Source organism: Rhipicephalus microplus, unplaced genomic scaffold (assembly GCF_043290135.1).
Source record: "Rhipicephalus microplus isolate Deutch F79 unplaced genomic scaffold, USDA_Rmic scaffold_15, whole genome shotgun sequence".
In the NCBI taxonomy this organism is placed as follows: domain Eukaryota; kingdom Metazoa; phylum Arthropoda; class Arachnida; order Ixodida; family Ixodidae; genus Rhipicephalus; species Rhipicephalus microplus.
This window is the reverse complement of record NW_027464588.1, coordinates 21,304,496-21,322,422: the sequence shown is the minus strand read 5'-3', so window position 1 is coordinate 21,322,422 and position 17,927 is coordinate 21,304,496. Positions and strand designations below refer to the sequence as shown.

The window sequence follows — 17,927 nt, the reverse complement described above, 5'->3', positions numbered from 1 at the left end:
TCGACCTCTGAATATCCGTCGTCACCGTGGTCTCCGAGTTGACATCAGCGCCTAATCTGACATACCCTCCGGGTTGACGACACGGTTGCCCGAAATTAACAAAAGTCACAATTTCACTGCAAGGGTGAAGCAATGAGATAGCAACTACTTGGAATTAACGCTGAGAAGGGCAAGAAGATTGAAATGGGCAGAGGGCTGCTCATGCACAAATGATGCACGAAAACAACATACACAGGATGAGAGTGAACTAACAACGTTTACCGCTCGACACTTAACACGCTTTTTAAACAAAAACAAGGTACGAAACGTAATAACAGGTAGAGATATGAGTACAAACCAACAATGTGCCCCAGTTGTTACTTTGCGGTGTTTCAAAAGCGCACTTTTTTCGCAAATGCCGCTTGTCCTGCAAGCGAAGTGTTCTTTGTACGCCTGGCAACTAAAATGCAATCACTCCGGTCAAAGTCGAAGACGCGCGATTCTCTTCACCGAAGGATCAGCGCGCGCGCATAAGCATTTACCCCCTACCCCCTTCTCCCACCCCTCTATTCGCGGGGCAAAGTATGCGTGAAAGATAAGCGCGCCTCGGCGCGTCGTGACAAACTGGGCGCCATGTGCGGGCAGCTTTTTTAAAGACGATAATCTTTCTTGGGGACCTTCAACGCAAAAATTTTGGCGCGTCTGTCTGTACATTTGTCTGTTTGTCCACCCTTAACAATACTTAAACCGCATTTAAGTGAACAAGCGATACTACTAACAACCGCCCCCATACGCAGCGCCCAGGGGTCAGCGTTCATGCTTGCGCGATTGTGAAGTAAAAAATTGGCCCCGAATCTGCATGTAACACTGCAAATGTCGTCGAAAGATGACAGTCTTGCGTCTTGAGAAAGTGAACAGAATGTTTATTTGGTGTTCTGCGAAAGAAAATCGGTCAGCAGCGGGGAAGTCGCGGGACATGCATGCTCGTACCAAAATGCGGAGTAAAATTCCTAGATTGTTCGGGGGGAAAATTCGTTATATCAAGGTTGTCTCCCACTGTTATTGTGTTACATAGAGGTCACAAATACATGTGCTTCTATGGAACAACGGCGGGGAATAGAAAAACTTCGTTATATCAAGGATTTCATTATACGGAGGTTCGTTATAAGTAGGTTCAACTGTATTTCGTGGTCCCCATCAGGCCTGTAAAATCAATCGGTAAGTGTAGTGTGAACATAGTTAGCTGCCTGCCAATGAACAGCCTGCAAAGAAAGTTCTCGCGTTCACTATCATGCTAGGATGTGTATAAAAGCTTTAAAAACGCACTGGTACTGCGTGTTTAGCAGGCTGTCGGGTTTCTCTGAGAAACTATTTTTCATAAGCACTTGACACATGCAGACTACTTCAAAAGAGATCATAAAAAAGAATACAACTGTGGCACACAAAAAACACAACTCACGAGTGCAGTTGTTCCACTCTCTTTGTCGCTTGTCTCCGTGCACTCCAAGACAGTACTCAGGTGGCCCTTTTGTTGCGATGACAACTTGAGAATCGGGCTCAGTCTTTGCTGTGCCGACAATCCTGCGAAGGCAGTGACCAGTGTTGACGGCGAGGACGCAGGGGTAGTCTTCACAGCTGGAGATGAGGCAATGTGGCCGCCAGTCGACACTCCTGACACTGAAAAGAGCAGTAAAAAAGGGGACAACAGTGCAGCTGCTATTCGCCAAAAACACTGTGAAAATGTACTTGGAAAAAATGGCAGATAAAAATTAAAAAAAAACTTCTCACTGCACATGCAATGTCTGCATGGCCATTATGTTGAACTGTAACTTCATGACATTTGGCCATTTGAGACCAATTCGGCTGGCAAGCATTAAAATATCAAAGTGGGCCCATACAGTTGAAACCTGAAGTGAAGTCTCAAGTAAACTGTATTTACCATGTTTACGTGACAACATGCTGACTTACGAGATTTAAACTTTAACATCTGAAGGTGCAGAGTCAACTTTTAAAGCCCGAAACATCAAACGCCAGCAACAACAAGACTAATCACAAACCTAAAAAAGTTTTCACTAGGAGACCGGGAGTAGCCGCAGAGATCCTGCACCAAGCCAAATCTGCCAGTGAAACATGTGAACGCACCGCGAAGGCTGTTTCGCAAGTTGTTTCCGTACAGGTCACTAAACCAGTTCCGGAAATCATTCCCTTTTCATCTCTCTATGTTTCCATGGCAAACTTGTCGCCTCTGTCGAGTGTGCATTTCGACCACAGTGTTGGCGGAAAGTAGCGGTACCGTTTTCTTGTGCTGACTGAAAAATATGAAAGAGCACATGGAGAATTGCGTGGTTGTGCGTCCGCTGCTGCTGCTGGGTGTGGTCGTCGCTAGACAGCAGTTCCTCAACAGCAGTCAACACAGCCATTTTGCAAAGGTCAGCCCGCGCACAATGACGGAAGTGAAGTATGCTCCTTCTCGTGAGAAGCAGTGAGAGCAAAACCGCGTTCGAAAGAGTTGTTCTGAAACTGCCACTAAAAAGAGTGGACCCACTCCAAATCTACCAGTGAAATTTGGATTAGTCACAACGGAGCAAGAAAACCTGCTCTTGATCTACCAGTGAAACGCGCCATAAGATGCTACAGTGTGCTTTCAATATAAAATTTGCTTTCTGGCTTATTCATTGGATTCTGTTCTGCAGCTCTTTCAAAACGTCTCATGAAATTTTATTACTTGCCACTGAGTTCATACAGACACCATGAGGTTGACAAATGACAATCACAGACGTCATAATTGATGTAATCCTTGATTGAAGGGCTGCTGTACTAATAGGCAGTGGCCTTTGTTTGAGGGGTACTGGTAATAGTTGTCGAAAGCGCCATTGGGTCTCGCATGTTTTCATTTAGCTGTTGTGTGCTACCACTGTTCTCAACAGTCGAGCTTGACCATCACGAGTGCCACCCTCGCCTCATAAAAAATGCACTCGTTCACAACAGTGATCAAGAAGGCTGCCATTCTCTGTGTCGAAGAAACGAGGACTGAACAGCAAGATGCACATTTGGAGTTTCGTATTGGACAGTGCGGCACTGTTCAGGAATGGCTGGAGCGACAAATCATCGCAAGTCGTGCCGAAGGATGAGGCTTTCATCTGCAGGAGTCTGGATGCTTTTCGCAGCCAGAAGCTTCCATCTCACGTGACCAAACTATGCGATTCGTCAACTGGAAACTGTTAGAAATGGGTGCTCAATTAGGCATGCGTTGTCAAGTAGACACCTACACACTGCAAGGACTACACACCTGCAAGGAATTTCATGCAATTTTTTTATTCTGCGACTGACAATAATGAATTATGCCTGAAGCTTCTGTGATGTGTTGGAGCAGTGATTCTCGGCCATGGATGTGTCAGGGACTCCTAGTGAACTGGTGGAAGTGATGGGGGACCCCTTGCAACGAAGGGGAGAGGGTACGTAGGTAAGTTAACGCAACTGGAGCGTGAAAAAGATGCATTTTATTGCTACCGAAAACTTCAAACAAACAGTCCACATCACTTCATTTTGGACAGTTCATCGATACATGGCACAGTCACGCTCAAAGAAAACTGCGGGTGAGAGTTTCGTGGATCATAGAAATCGCTTCCCGGACCCTGGGACCTTCGTTTGAAAACCACTGGGTCAAAGCATTCGACGACCCACTGGTTATGCAATTCACTTTGTGTGACACCTGGTTGTTCCCTTAGTTCTCCGAAGTGCTTTATTACTCATATTAACGCGATTCTTTTCCCATCATCAAGCCTGCCTAAGGCCAGTTTGCAATGAAATTCCAAGCAGTGGCGTGTCTCTGTGGCAGAATACTGGGCTGGCACGCAGGGCACACGAGTTAAAATCCTGTTTTGTCCTTGTTTTTTATTTACAGAGTGTTTTTTTTTCTTATTTAGAAGGAAAGTGATTATGGACACCGGCGGCAGCGCATGCAACACTTGTTGTGATTTCATAACACCTTTCGCGGTAAAATCTTGCCCATTCCTTCGCTATGACTGTGCTACGCACAGACAGATCATGGTAAATACACTCCAACCTCATTATAACATAGCTGCATCTCTTACATGAAAATAAGTTTGTTATAACTGAAAATTCCTTATGAAGGTACATTCTTAGCACTATGTTTATTGCAAGACTATTCTTCATTGACTTTGTTATAACTTATATTTCTTTGTATCCAGGTTTGAGTGTATTTGCAAATCCAAAAGGGAGAGGATAAAAGCAGGCGGTGGCAGAGGGAGTAGGCGAGCAGGATAGCGACACCAATGAAGACGTTATGTTGATCAAGCGATTCTGGTAGGGTGGTCAGTTGATCTGAAAGAATTGAATGATGACGCTGAGGAAATGGTGAAAAATTGAGAAGTGTCGCCAACAGGCTGACAGCGGAAGGGAACAAACATGATCAGCACTGGAGTTTGTGAGAGTGTTTCATGGAAGAGAAAGATTCGAGATACGTCTCAAGAAGTGTGGACTGGATACATTATGCAATTGTTCAAAACTGTTCTTGAATGCACGAGATTGCAAATGTAGTGCGATTAGTTTGTTTCGATTGTTTTAAACACCAGCTGAGTTACACTGCGAGTTATGAGTAACTGTATTTGATAAACGAGTGAACAAGTTCGTGTGATGCTTGCAGCCCTAACCTAAATTATATTTTGTGTTCGGAACTCCCTGCTCTGAATGTCTTTGGACAACAACCATCATTCGTTGCTGCACAAAAAGGGCCTACTCTAAATTGAGCTTTCGTAGTGCACGTCGGAGGGGCCCATTCATTGGTCCTTGGTATCTGCCTGGCAATTGCCTCCCTATAAACAAGATCAGCGACAGTAACATACAAAATATCACAAGAACACGTGTCTTCACCTGGGAAGCAGGAACACCAAAGATGGGTTTCAATCTCACTGGGGCCAGCAATAAGGTAACACCAAAGATGGGTTTCAATCTCACTGGGGCCAGCAATAAAGTATACCTGTGGTTTTACGCCCCAAAAATATGATATGGTTATGAGCCGTGTCGCAGTAAAGGGCTCCAAAAAATTGAACTATATGTTGTAGCTTAACATGCACCAACACCACACAGCACACTGGCTTCTACTTTTTCGCAACTAGGGCCTCTGAACTAAAGTTTAATGACTTAAAGTTCTCTTGATGACTAGTGAAGAAAGTAGCAAGATCTGCGACCAATAGATTTAATGCTTCAAGGTTTATGCCATAAGTGTACGGCATCGCATTGGCTTTTGCTTGCGTGCATTGGCTTTTGCTTGCGTGCATTGGCTTTTGCTTGCGCATCTGAGCGTGCCTTTAGCGGTGCAGCTGGTTTGGTTTCATCGTTTAGGTGCTTTTCGCTTTTTGCACCCGCAAAACCGCCCGCTGTGTGGTGTATAATCTCTTAAAGAGTGACCGCTTGTTACTCTCTCCCTTATTACTCCCCGAGGCGCAATTACATCTGTTTCGGTGTGGCACTACATTACACAAACAATGCCGCCGTGGTTGCGTTTCCTGTTTTGGAGACTCTGAAACGCTCTCTCTTGCTGGCATTAAGACGAATAATTATCATACCTTTTTCACTTGTTCTCCTTTTTTGATAGGTGCATGACCATAAAGATTTTTTTCTGCACACTCACCCTTACGCTAGTGAAGTGTGCGCCAGTTGCTCTGCTGCTGGAGAGTCCAGCAGAAACGTACTCTGGTGTGCCTATTTTTATATGTCTACAAGCTATGTTTATCAAAAGTAACTTAGTTCTAAAAAATCATAAGTTTTTTTTTAGGGTTTCGCTTAATGCTTTTATGGTCACTCAAAACAATGAGAATTTTTTTAAAAGATAGAATAGCCTAAAAACTTCAATTCAGGAATAAAAAGAAAACATTTTTAGAGGTTACGTCACAAAAAAATTTGATGCTCACTGAGTTGAACTTTTATTGCGAAATGCACACATGCTCTCCTTTTCAGTTGTGCATATGCTTGCTATAGTGCAACTGAAAAAAAATCCCCCTGTTCTATGTATTTCTGTGGCAGCAAGGCCTACAAACTCGACTACTCAGAAACAGTCTTTCATATTGCCACGTTCCATTTCCCAAGTTCTGTTATCGTCCCAAAACACTACACAATGCTCAGTGCAAACCGCGCTTGCAGTTTTCGGGAAGCTTCCGGACTGTAGTAGATCATTTCGATAATATCTCGCCAACTCTGCGAACTGTACAGATTATTCTGGAACCCACGCCACCGCCAGCGATAACGCTGAAACATTCGACGGCAAGAGTACAAATGCCGACGCACTTCACCGCTCGTCAGTAGTTGATCGACGGCCGACGCTCCGTTCTCCGCTATCAGTCCAAGACTGCCACTGTAATCGGATTTTCCGTTTACCGGGCACAGGTTCGCCCAAATGAACAGATAAATTCCAAAACAAAGTCTCCTGTCTTCAGCCACGTCACGACCCCGTGACATCTGGTGGAGGTGCTGCTTCTTTGATGTTCCGGACGCCCCCTTCCAGCCATGACCCCAGCCCAAGCAGCAAAGAAGACAGGGTCGCTAACCCTGAACAGCAAACAAGCCGTCGGCAGAGGGGACTACAACCAGAGTACGGGCCCCTTCCTGAAGCAGCCAGGCAGACCCGGATCCCGACATCAACTACTGCAACCATGACCGCCCCCGTGCAGCCTGCACATCTCCTGCTCCGACAACCCAAAGAGCCGCCAACTTTTCGCGGTTGGCCACTGGAAGACCCAGAAAGCTGGATCGAAAGGTTCGACTACGTCGCCGCCTTCAATGACTGGACAGAAGATGACAAGCTCCGGCATGTGTATTTCGCCTTAGAAGATGCTGCTCGGACATGGTTCGAGAATTAAGAGCGAAGCTTTACAACGTAGGACGTCTTTCGCGCCAGGTTCCTCACCACTTTCGCAAGTGTGGTGCGCAAGGAGAAGGCCGCAGCTCTTCTCGAAACCCGCATGCATATGCCAAACGAAGACGTGGCGCTATTCACGGAAGACATGATAAAACTTTTCCGCCACGCTGACTCCGACATGTCCGAGGAGAAGAAGGTCCGTCTGCTCATGTGAGGAGTAAAGCAGGAACTCTTCGCCGGGCTGATCAGAAACCCACCAAAGACGGTCGCCGAATTCATTTCAGAAGCATCTACAATAGAGAAGACGCTCGAGATGCGCACGCGGCAATATAACCGTAGCTTCTCGTCTACAAGCTACGCCGGCATTCAAGGGCTTAGAACCACTGACTTGCGTGAGACGATCCGAGCGACCATGCAAGAAGAGTTGCGAAAATTACTTCCTTTAGCGCAGCCTCACGTGGAATCCATCGCGGACGTCGTACGCCAGGAGATCCAGCAATCGCTGGGCGTTCCTCAGTCTCAAGGGCCTCAGCTGCAAGCCATGAGCTATTATGCCGCTGCAGCCCGCCGCCACGCCCCTCCTCCACGCGCACGCCAAAACGTCGCCCTATCGCACTTCCGTCGCCAGACGCCACCGCCGCCACCACCCCCACCGACGTCCTACCGTTCGCCAGCGGCCCAAGCGCAGTGCGCCGAGGAAGACTGACGTCTGGCGCAGCCCTGACCACCGCCCGCTTTGCTACCACTGCGGCAAGGCCGGACACACATACCGCCGTTGCCAGTACCGACAGATGGGACTGCGTGGCTTCGCCGTCAATGCACCGCGTCCACAGCCAGGAGAACGACCTTGTGACATCGCCGACTACCTGACAGGAACTCAATGAACACCGCAAAGTCCTTCCCGTTCGCCGTCGCCCAGCCGCCGCATGTCGCCGCACCACCGGCAGTACTCTGGCCCAACGCAGGGCCGGTCTCCTAGCCCGTATCCGGGAAACTAAGGGCAGTAACCGATGGAGGTGCGGTTGCTGTGCGACGACGAACTACCGAAGATTCTTCTCCGACGACGACGCGACTATGCTGTCCGAACACAACGCCAACCTGGCAAAGCCTTGACGGCAAAAGCTCACTTACCGAAGATGGCCTGACGACACAACATGGATGCAGCGGAACAAGCCGACGCAGCCGTGACCCGATGCCACGCCCTAACTGTAATACGAGACGGCGAACTAGGGACCTCGACGTTCTTATCGACTGCCACAGTGTGACCGCTCTCGTCGATACTTGAGCCGACTATTCCGTCATCAGTGGGTCGTCATCAGTGGGTCGATTCCGTCATCAATGGGTCAACTATTCCGTCATCAGTTAAAGAAAGTTAGGACAGCTTCCGAAGGCCCTAAAATCAGCACAGCCGGAGGTCATCTCGTAACGCCTACAGGAATCTGCACAGCGAGAGTCATCATTAACGGCCGTATTTATCCTACCGACTTCAAAGTCCTACAGCGTTGCTCGAGAGATGTCATCCTTGGTATGAACTTCTTATGCCTCCATGGGACTGTCATCAACCTAAGAACAAAGTCGATAACGTTATCCACAGAAGAAGCACTACCGCCGCGAACACCGTCGGGAATTCATGCCTTGAATGTGCTAGAAGAACAAGTCACCATTCCGCCTCGCTCCAGCGTCATTATTTCAGTCGGCGCTCTTAAATCACCTGACTTGGAAGGCGTCGTTGAAGGCAGTCAGCATCTGTTGGTCACCCGAAATATTTGTGTCGCAAGAGGAATTGCAGAGCTGCGGGGAGGCAAAGCAACGGTTATGCTCACGAATTTCAGCAATGAGTACAAACATGTGAACAAGGGAACAACGGTCGCATACATAGAAGAAATTGTGGACGCCACCAGTGCTTTCGCCCTCACCGATTCTGCGGAACCTGCTCAGAGGAACCAAGCCCCTCCCATAGCTTTCGATGCCAATCCCAGACTTCCAAACCATAAGCAAGAACAGCTCAAGGCCCCGCTCCTGCAGTACGAAGATTGCTTTTCGTCGTCATCAAAAATTCGGCAGACCCCAATCACGAAACATCACATCATAACCGAAGAAAATGCCAGACCACTCCGTCAGAGCCCATACAGGGTTTCGACGCGAGAACGTGAGGCCATGAAGAAAGAAGTTGATGAAATGCTGCAGGATGACATAATCCAGCCATCCAAGAGTCCATGGGCATCCTCCGTAGTGTTAGTGAAAAAAAAACGATGGGACCCTACGCTTCTGCGTCGATTATCGCCGCCTGAACAAAATCACAAGAAAGGACGTGTATTCTCTCCCACGAATAGACGACGCACTTGATCGGCTCCATAACGCCAAGTACTTTTCATCAATGGACCTCAAGAATGGCTATTGGCAAATCGAAGTCGACGAAAGAGACCGAGAGAAGACGGCGTTTATAACACCAGACGGCCTCTTCGAGTTTAAGGTGATGCCCTTCGGTCTTTGCTCAGCGCCTGCAACATATCAACGCGTTATGGATACAGTACTGGCAGGATTGAAGTGCCAGACTTGCTTTGTGTACTTGGACGACGTCATCGTGTTTTCGTCGAGTTTCGACGAGCATCTTTGGCGCCTTGAAGCTGTACTTAAAGCCATCAAGACGTCCGGATTCGCACTGAAGCCAGAAAAGTGCAGATTTGCGTACGAGGAGCTCTTGTTTCTGAGGCACGTTATTAACAAGCCTGGAGTTCGTCCCGATCCACGGAAAACAGCCGCCATCACCGACTTCCCGCCCCCACTGACAAGAAGGCGGTGCGCCGATTTCTGGGCCTGTGCGCCTATTATAGGCGGTTCGTGAAAAACTTCGCCCGCATCGCCGATTTTCTCACTAACCTTACCAAGGCCGACGTGGAGTTCAAGTGGGAAACGTTGCAGGAACACGCCTTCCAGGAGCTTAAACATCGCCTCCAGAGGCCTCTGTTATGTGCCTATTTCGATGAATACGCGGAGAAAGAAATACACACTGACGCAAGCAGCGTAGGTCTTGGCGCCGTTCTTGTGTAGAGGGCTGACAGACTTGAAAGGGTTATTTGTTACGCCAGCCGATCGCTATCCAAAGCAGAAGCCAAATATTCCACAACAGAAAAGGAATGCCTCGTCATCATCTGGGCTACATCGAAATTTCGCCCCTACCTCTACGGCAGGCCCTTCAAAGTTGTGAGCGACTACAACGCCTTGTGTTGGCTAGCCACCTTGAAGGATCCTTCAGGTCGCCTCGCGCGATGGAGCCTGAGACTTCAAGAATATGACATTACCGTCGTTTACAAGTTCAGCAAGAAACACTCCGACGCCGACTGTCTCTCTCGTGCGCCTGTCGACCAACCACCACTCAACGACCCGGATGACGACTACTTCTTGGGAACAATAACTACCGACGACTTCGCTGAACGACAGCGAGCCGACCCGGAACTTAAGGCCCTAATAGAATACCTCGAAGGCAGGACCACCGAAGTCCCGAGGGTATACAAGTGCACACATGCATCGTTTTTCCTGCGAAACGGTCTTCTGGAAAAGAAAAACTTTTCACCGCTTCGAGCCAAGTACCTCCTTGTGTGCCTTCAGCTCTGCGACCAGAACTCCTGCAGGCCCTGCACGACGATCCGGCAGCAGGGCACCTCGGTGTTTCTCGCACGCTCGCGAGGATACAAAAAAGGTACTATTGGCCACGTCTTACCACCGACGTCACTCGTTATGTAAGGACATGCCGGGACTGTCCGCGACGCAAGACACCACCGACAAGGCCAGCGGGACTTTTGCAGCCAATTGAACCACCTCGCCGACCTTTCCAACAGATTGGTATGGACCTACTGGGGCCGTTCTCGACGTCAGCTTTCGGAAACAAATGGATCGTGATAGCTACTCACAACCTCACCCGCTACGCCGAGACAAAAAGGCTGCCAAAAGGCAGTGCATCCAAGGTAGCTAAGTTCTTCGCCGAAAATATCGTCTTACGTCACGGTGCCCCGAGGTCCTGATCACCGACAGAGGAACGGCATTTACTGCCAACTTGACTCAAGCGATCTTGGCATACAGCCACACAAACCACCGCCGGACGACAGCGTACCACCCACAGACCAACGGCCTCACTGAGCGGCTAAACAAGACGATCGCCGACATGCTGGCAATGTATGTCGATGTCGAACACAAGACGTGGGATGCCATTCTTCCGTACGTGACCTTCGCATACAACACGGCGGTGCAGAAGACGACGCAGATATCTCCACCAAAGAAGAAAACCTCGATGTGAGTGAGTACCTTCAACGCGCCGAACAAGCCCGACAACTCGCGCGTCTCCGTATCAAGAATCAACAGACGACCGACAGCTGCCGTTACAATCTTCGACGACGCTTCGTGGAATACCAGCCTGGTGAACGTGTTTGGGTGTGGACGCCGATGCGCCGACGTGGACTAAGTGAAAAGCTTCTGCGACGGTACTTCGGACCATACAGGGTGGTTCGACGTCTCAGCCTACTTGATTACGAGGTTGTTCCCGAAGGCATCACGAACTCTCAGCACGCCAATCGCAACCTGAAGTCGTCCATGTCGCACGCCTCAAGCCGTTTCATGCGCGTTAACAAACTGAAACAGTGTTTTTTGTATTATTACTGTAGCATAATTTATTCATTGTACTTCCTTGCATTATTGTTGTACCTTCATCTTAGTTAAAGCATCGGGACGATGCCTTTTTCAGAGAGGGGCAATGCCACGTTCCATTTCCCAAGTTTTTGTTATCGTCCCAAAACACTAAACAATTCTCAGTGCAAACCGCGCCTGCAGTTTTCGAGAAGCTTCCGGACTGTAGTAGATCATTTCGATAAGATGACGCAAACTCTGCGAACTGTACAGATTATTCTGGAACCTACGCAACCGCCAACGATAACGCTAGAACATTCGACGGCAAGAGTATAAATGCCGACGCACTTCACCGCTCGTCAGTAGTTGATCCCCGGCCGACGCTCCGTTCGCCGCTATCAGTCCAAAACTGCTACTGTAATCGGATTTTCCGTTTACCGGGCACAGGTTTGCCCAAATAAACAGATAAATTCCAAAACAAAGTCTCCTGACTTCGGCCACGTCACGACCACGTGACAATATGGACACCATGTTACAGGAAGCTTATCAAACAGTAAACTTATCAAACAGACCCTAAAGGTACCAGGATGTTCTGTGTAACAAGAGTTGCATTTACAAAGCAACAAACAAGCGTGTAGAATTCAGGTACGAGACCACTGATACCAGAGGCAGTTTCAGTTAATAAGCAGCAGGTCCATTGAACGGATTTCCCGTTTACTGAAAGCCTTCTGTAGTTGGTTATGCAGACAATTCCGTTATAGTGAAGGCTTAACTGTTCCACAGTGTCCATCACAGTCTATAATTACTAGGATGCTCACCCGTGCTTGCCGGAGAATCGGCTGGTGAGGCTGGTGACACTATGTGTGCACCGTAACACCTGGCCATCTCCTCGTGGATGATGCGCCTGTAGGCTGCCAAGTCCGGGCTTGGGAAATGCGGCACCGTCGGTGCTCGAGCACATGGGATTTCTGTCACGCCCCAAGTGTCCTCGCCGTAGTCAGACTCGTCTGATTCATCATCTTTGTCGTCTGATTCATCATCATTATCATCCGATTCATCATCTTTGTCACCTTCAGGCTCCTGCTCTAATCTCCTGCAAAGAAAAAAACGAAAGTGTGGACTGCAAACTGAAACTTGAAGAAGACCCTTGCACACCAATGTTCTTGCAGCATCCGCTATTCCATGCTCTTTGAATTACGGCATACGAACTTCCAGTTTGTACAAATAGGAATGGATTTCTGCCACGATTCAATAATTAGTTGTGGTTTTATGCCAACGAACCACGATAAAATTATATAAAACGAGACCAAACATAACTATTTGCGAGTGTATTTACACAGATCGATCCAGAAGGAGAGCAGCAAGCACAGCAGACAGGCCACTCCTTTTAAGTAGTCTTCTAAACACAGAATATGTCCGACCCAGAGTGTCAGAATGGTTTAGGTGGCGCGACGGCGCATTGCAACGAGGAGAAATTGGAGACTTCCTTCCCTTTCCCAAATGACTGTTTGCGTAACATTGGTCATTTCAAAGCGTCAATGAATGCCTATTACAAGCCCCGTTGTTAAGTTCCTCTAGACCATAATTACTTAGTGAATAAGCAGAGGGCCCACTACGTGTCCGTAGGGCAACACGCAAACCTATCCAGCTGTTCAGTTTGTTGATGGTTCTGCTGCTGATTATGGTTAAATATGTCCGAGGACCTTATAATGGGTTGGCTTTTAGAGCACCCACTTTTTGTTCAATTCACATTTTTTCATGCCTGGCAAGACTGTATGCTTCTGCCACGCAATATATGAAGCGTAGGCTCTTTCCACTACATGACATTGATATAGTGCTTTTTTTTCACCGAGGCTATTCCGACAAATATTGTGACTCTGAGGTAGAACACTTGCTTGCCATGCAGACAGCTTTTCCACTTGGACCCTGAAATATTTATTGTATTTGCATCTTATTCTTTCGGTCACGGATGAAGTGATTTTTCGCTCGCAACAAATGACTCCGATGCCCTGATTTCTGCAAAACGAGCTCTCCGAAGTTATCACATTAAAACTGGCTTTTACTTCTTGGCACATGTCCTACAATTAAACAGCAGGTGCTTCCCACTCACCACCTAGTGAGCTGGAGTGCTCTATTAAACGCTTAATACATAACCCGGTCTGCCACATATAGGTCGTTCGGCCACACACCACTCCCATTCTGCAGGTAACAGTGGAGTGTTTTATGCAGAGAAGAGCTTGATCATTTTTTAGGCACGAAGCTCCTAACACCAGGCAAGCGTGCCGAGCAAAACAGCAGCAGCGCGGGTGCGGCAGCAGATGGCGCGTGCACTCACTTATTCAGTTCTTCGTGCCACTGTGCGCAGCAGGCACTCACCCTACACGATTTTCATTGCTTTGATGCCATCAAACGCAAAAAAAGCGCACGTGCGCAGGGCACTTCCCCGAAATCACACAAAGAAAGCCTTTGTCATCGGGCTCATCGTCTGTATAGCGAAGACCTGTGCAAACGTGCGCAGATTGCGACACGCTTGCTTCGGACAAAAGAGATGCAGGCCATCATACAAAAAATGACGGCACACCAAGCACGTCAAGAGGCTGTAAAATAACAAAATGGGCCACCACACCTCAACATCACTACTGACTGCCGTTTGGAACGAGAGTTTATCGAGTGCACTTCCGGACACAGTGGCCGTGTACGCGATATACTTCGATTCCAGAACAATCTGTCTCGAATCGATGGCTTCTTGCAATGATGCAAAACACGAACTGAACACGCAGTCCAAGTGCTGAAAAAGGCATTTCCCAATGCCGACGACCACGCCGAGTTTGAATTGCGCGGGACGTGCAAAGGATCACATGCTTGGAAACGTGCCAGCTTTTGAAGTAACATCTGGATTCTGCTACCTGCCAAAACCACAATACTTGCCAAGGCTGAATCTCATCAAGGAAAGGCTAATCTCGCACTGGATCTCTCTCGTGCACGTGCGATCCCTTTCAAGTACACCGCCGAATGTCCCCGCCGCATCACCGCTCGCCACTTTACCATTTTCTAGACAGTCAGCAGAGAGAGCGGCAGGCACATAGTCGTTTGAGTCCTATTTTTAAGGAGCTATTTGTACACGAAACATCTGCTGGTTTTTAAAGTACATAGGGGGCTTTCACGGAGCATTCTGTCAGCACGAAGTCATGACTTATTGCGCACGTACACTGTTCCAGGAAGCAAGTTGGTGTGATTTAAGTAAATCAGTCTGTTACAGATGAGTTCTGCGGAAACTTGCAAGGTGGCGGAGGGATTAAGAAAGGGGAGAAAGAGAACCACCCATTTGCAGCACAAAGCCACAAGGAAATCCGTACGGATTTCTCAGAAAGAAAAGCTTTTTAGTTCCCAAAAAATTCATCCTGATGCGAGATTTGAACTCGGGACCAACGCTTTTACGGCGCGGTCACTCTTCCAGGGAGCTAGCAACTGGCACCGCGAGAGCGAATTCATAGACAACTCGAAGCATATTGCAACATAGGCTAACGTAGACAGGGCGAACTTGTGCCCGAGAATAATAACACAGCTAGATTGTCTCGAGGATTCACTTCTGCCTCTTCTTCTACGTTCTTCATTTTTTCCAACACAGTTCGCGCGCAGCTGGGTCCCGCAGGCTCGTGCGTCGCAAGCCATCTAGAGGGCACAAGTATCGGCTAGCGCGCGTAATTTGAAGTCACATTGTGTCTTTGCCCCCCTTTCCAGAGTGCATCGTCCCGATGCTTGTGTCGAACTGGCTGCATGGCGGTCATTCACAAACCTTCGTCGGGGATGTCGTTAACGTCAAACAACGTAGTGTCTTCGACGTTTCATTGCCTGTCGTGATATGGTTTCATCCTGAGGACAAACACAGTTTTCGTGCGATGCCGCCATCGAGATCAAATATCCTGTCCCTCTGTCATAACTTCGTAGTTGAGCGAGCTGACGCGGCGTAGCACTCTGTACGGACCGAAATAGCGGCGAAGCAGTTTTTCTGATACGCCACGCATTCGTACAGGAATCCACACCGATACTCTGTCTCCTGGTTCGTACCGCACGTCACTTCTTCGCAGACTGTATCGATGCGTGTCGGTCTTCTGCTGTTGGAGAATGCGATATCGTGCCAGCTGTCTGGCTTCTTCTGCTCTTTGTATGTAGTCGTGAACGTCATAGCAATTCTGGGGCGTCAATAGGTAACATTTCATCTAAAGATGTCGTTACCATCAGGCCAAAAACAAGTTTGATTGGCGTCATCCGTGTTTTCTCTTGCATCGCAGTGTTTTAGGCGAATGTTGCATAGGGTAATATTTTATCCCAAGTACGCTGTTCTATATCAACATACATTGACAACATATCAGCCAGCGTTCTTTTCAGTCGTTCCGTAAGACCATTCGCTTGAGGATGGTATGCCGTCATTTTTCTATGACTGGTGTAGGTCGATAATACATTTCATCAGGTCGGCCGTAAATGCAGTTCCTCGGTCCCTGATCAACACTTTTGGAGCTCCGTGCGTGCCACAGTACGATGTTGGAGACTAAGAATTCGGCTACTTCAACGGCTGATCCTTTAACAAGAGTCGCTGTCTCGGCATATCTGGTTAAATAGTCGGTCGCAACTATTATCCACCGTTTTCTCGATGACGACGTAGGAAATGGGCCGAGTAAGTCCATTCCCGCTTCTGTGAATGGGGCTTCTGGTGGTTCTATCGGTTGAAGGAGACCTGCTGGTTTTAGCGGTGGCGTTTTACGTCTTTGGCAGTCCCGGCAGGTTCTGACAGTGTCGTACAGAGCTAAGCAACTTCGGCCAGTAGTTATTAGTGCGGATGCGTGCTAATGTTCTGCTTACTCCTAAGTGTCCAGCTGATGGATCGTCGTGGCAAGCCTCCAAAATTTCTGGTCGCAAAGGTGAAGGGACGACAAGCAGGAATTTCGCTGTATTGTTGTCAGAGTTTCTTTTATACAGGATGTTGTTTCGTAGGGACGGACGCTGACAGGCCGCGTACAAAAGGTCGTGGAACATCGACAGACTGTCCTTGTAGGTACTTGATTATAAGGAGTATCTCAGGGTCGGATCGCTGCTGATGTGCCATCTATAATGGTGCCACAGCTCCCAAGACAACAAAATCTTCACCATCCTCGGTGGAAGCAGAAGCAGCAGGTTGAATCGGAGCACGTGACAAGCAGTCTGCATCACTGTGCTTGCGACCTGACTTGTACACAAGCGTGATATCATACTCCTGTAATCGCAAGCTCTATCGTGCAAGCCGTGCACATGGCTCCTTGAGATTAGCCAGCCAGCATAGCGAATGATGGTCGCTTATAGCTCAAAAAGGCCTACCATATAAATATGGTCGAAATTTGCTGATAGCCCATACCACGGCAAAGCATTCTTTCTCGGTCGCTGAGTAGTTCACCTCAGCTTTCGAAAGAGTGCGACTGGCATATGCAATGACTTGTTCTTGTCCGTTTTGCCATTGGATGAGCACGGCCCAAAGACCTAAATTCTTTGCATCCGTATGGATATCGGTTTCCGCTTCCTCGTCAAAATGCGCCAGAACAGGATGGCTTTGAAGGCACTTTCGTAGTTCATTAATGGCATCCTCTTGTTCGGCAAGCCATACGAAAGGCATTTCAACGAACCGTCAATAATAGGCGCAGAGACCTAAAAATCGCCTAACAGCTTTTTTTTGTCTGTTGGCTTCAGTAATCTCGCTACAGCCTCAGTTTTTGCAGGGTCTGGGCGGACGCCTTTTGCACCGATGACATGGCCGAGAAAAAGGAGCTCACGAAAGCCAAAATGACATTTTTGCGATTTTATTGTCAAGTCCGCTGATTTGATCGCAGTGAGCACGCCCCGGAGCCTTTCCAAATGTTGCTCGAAGCTAGCAGAGAAGACTACAACATCGTTGAGATAAACCAGGCACGACTGCCATTTCAGACCACAAAGCCCTGTGTCCATCATCCGTTGGAATGTGGCGGGTGCTGAACAAAGGCCAAAAGAGAGTACCTTGAACTCGTATAAACCATCCGGTGTCACAAACACTGTCTTTTCGCGATCTCTTTCGTCAACTTCTATCTGCCAATACCGACTTTTAAGATCCAATAAGGAAAAATACCTGGCATTTCGCAGCCTATCCAGAGTGTCATCAATTCTTGGCGGACGATAAACATCCTGTTTGGTGACGGCATTCAGCTTCCAATAATCATCACAGAAACGTAAGGTTTGGTGTTTTTTCTTCACAAGAAACACAACAGGTGACGCCCATGGACTTGATGAAGGCTGGATTACATCGTCTGTGACACTCGGTAGGGATGCTGGTGTATTGGCCTCACTGGACTCGTCGACAATGATGCGATGTTTGGCGATAGGAGTGCGTCAAACCTTAGATGAAAAGGAGAAACATTTGGCGAATTCCCTTACAAGACCCTCTATTTGC

At 48.1% G+C, this 17,927-nt stretch overlaps 1 protein-coding gene across 1 annotated transcript; it reads right to left on the bottom strand.

The window, feature by feature from the left end:
* Positions 1-1,258: 1,258 nt before the first annotated feature.
* LOC142784616 (uncharacterized) lies at positions 1,259-14,110 on the bottom strand. Its single transcript, XM_075883042.1, has 3 exons — positions 14,103-14,110; positions 12,295-12,569; positions 1,259-1,656 (listed from the first exon to the last, which is right to left on the bottom strand). Exons 1-3 carry the CDS (start codon positions 14,108-14,110, stop codon positions 1,394-1,396), a joined length of 546 nt encoding a protein of 181 aa, XP_075739157.1. The 3' UTR covers positions 1,259-1,393.
* Between the last annotated feature and the right edge of the window lie 3,817 nt (positions 14,111-17,927).

Excerpts from the sequence above, each read along its gene's own strand:
- LOC142784616 (XM_075883042.1), bottom strand. Across the intron at positions 1,657-12,294 it reads CGATTCTCCGGCAAGCACGG|TGTCAGGAGTGTCGACTGGC; the intron begins GTGAGCATCCTA and ends TGCTCTTTTCAG.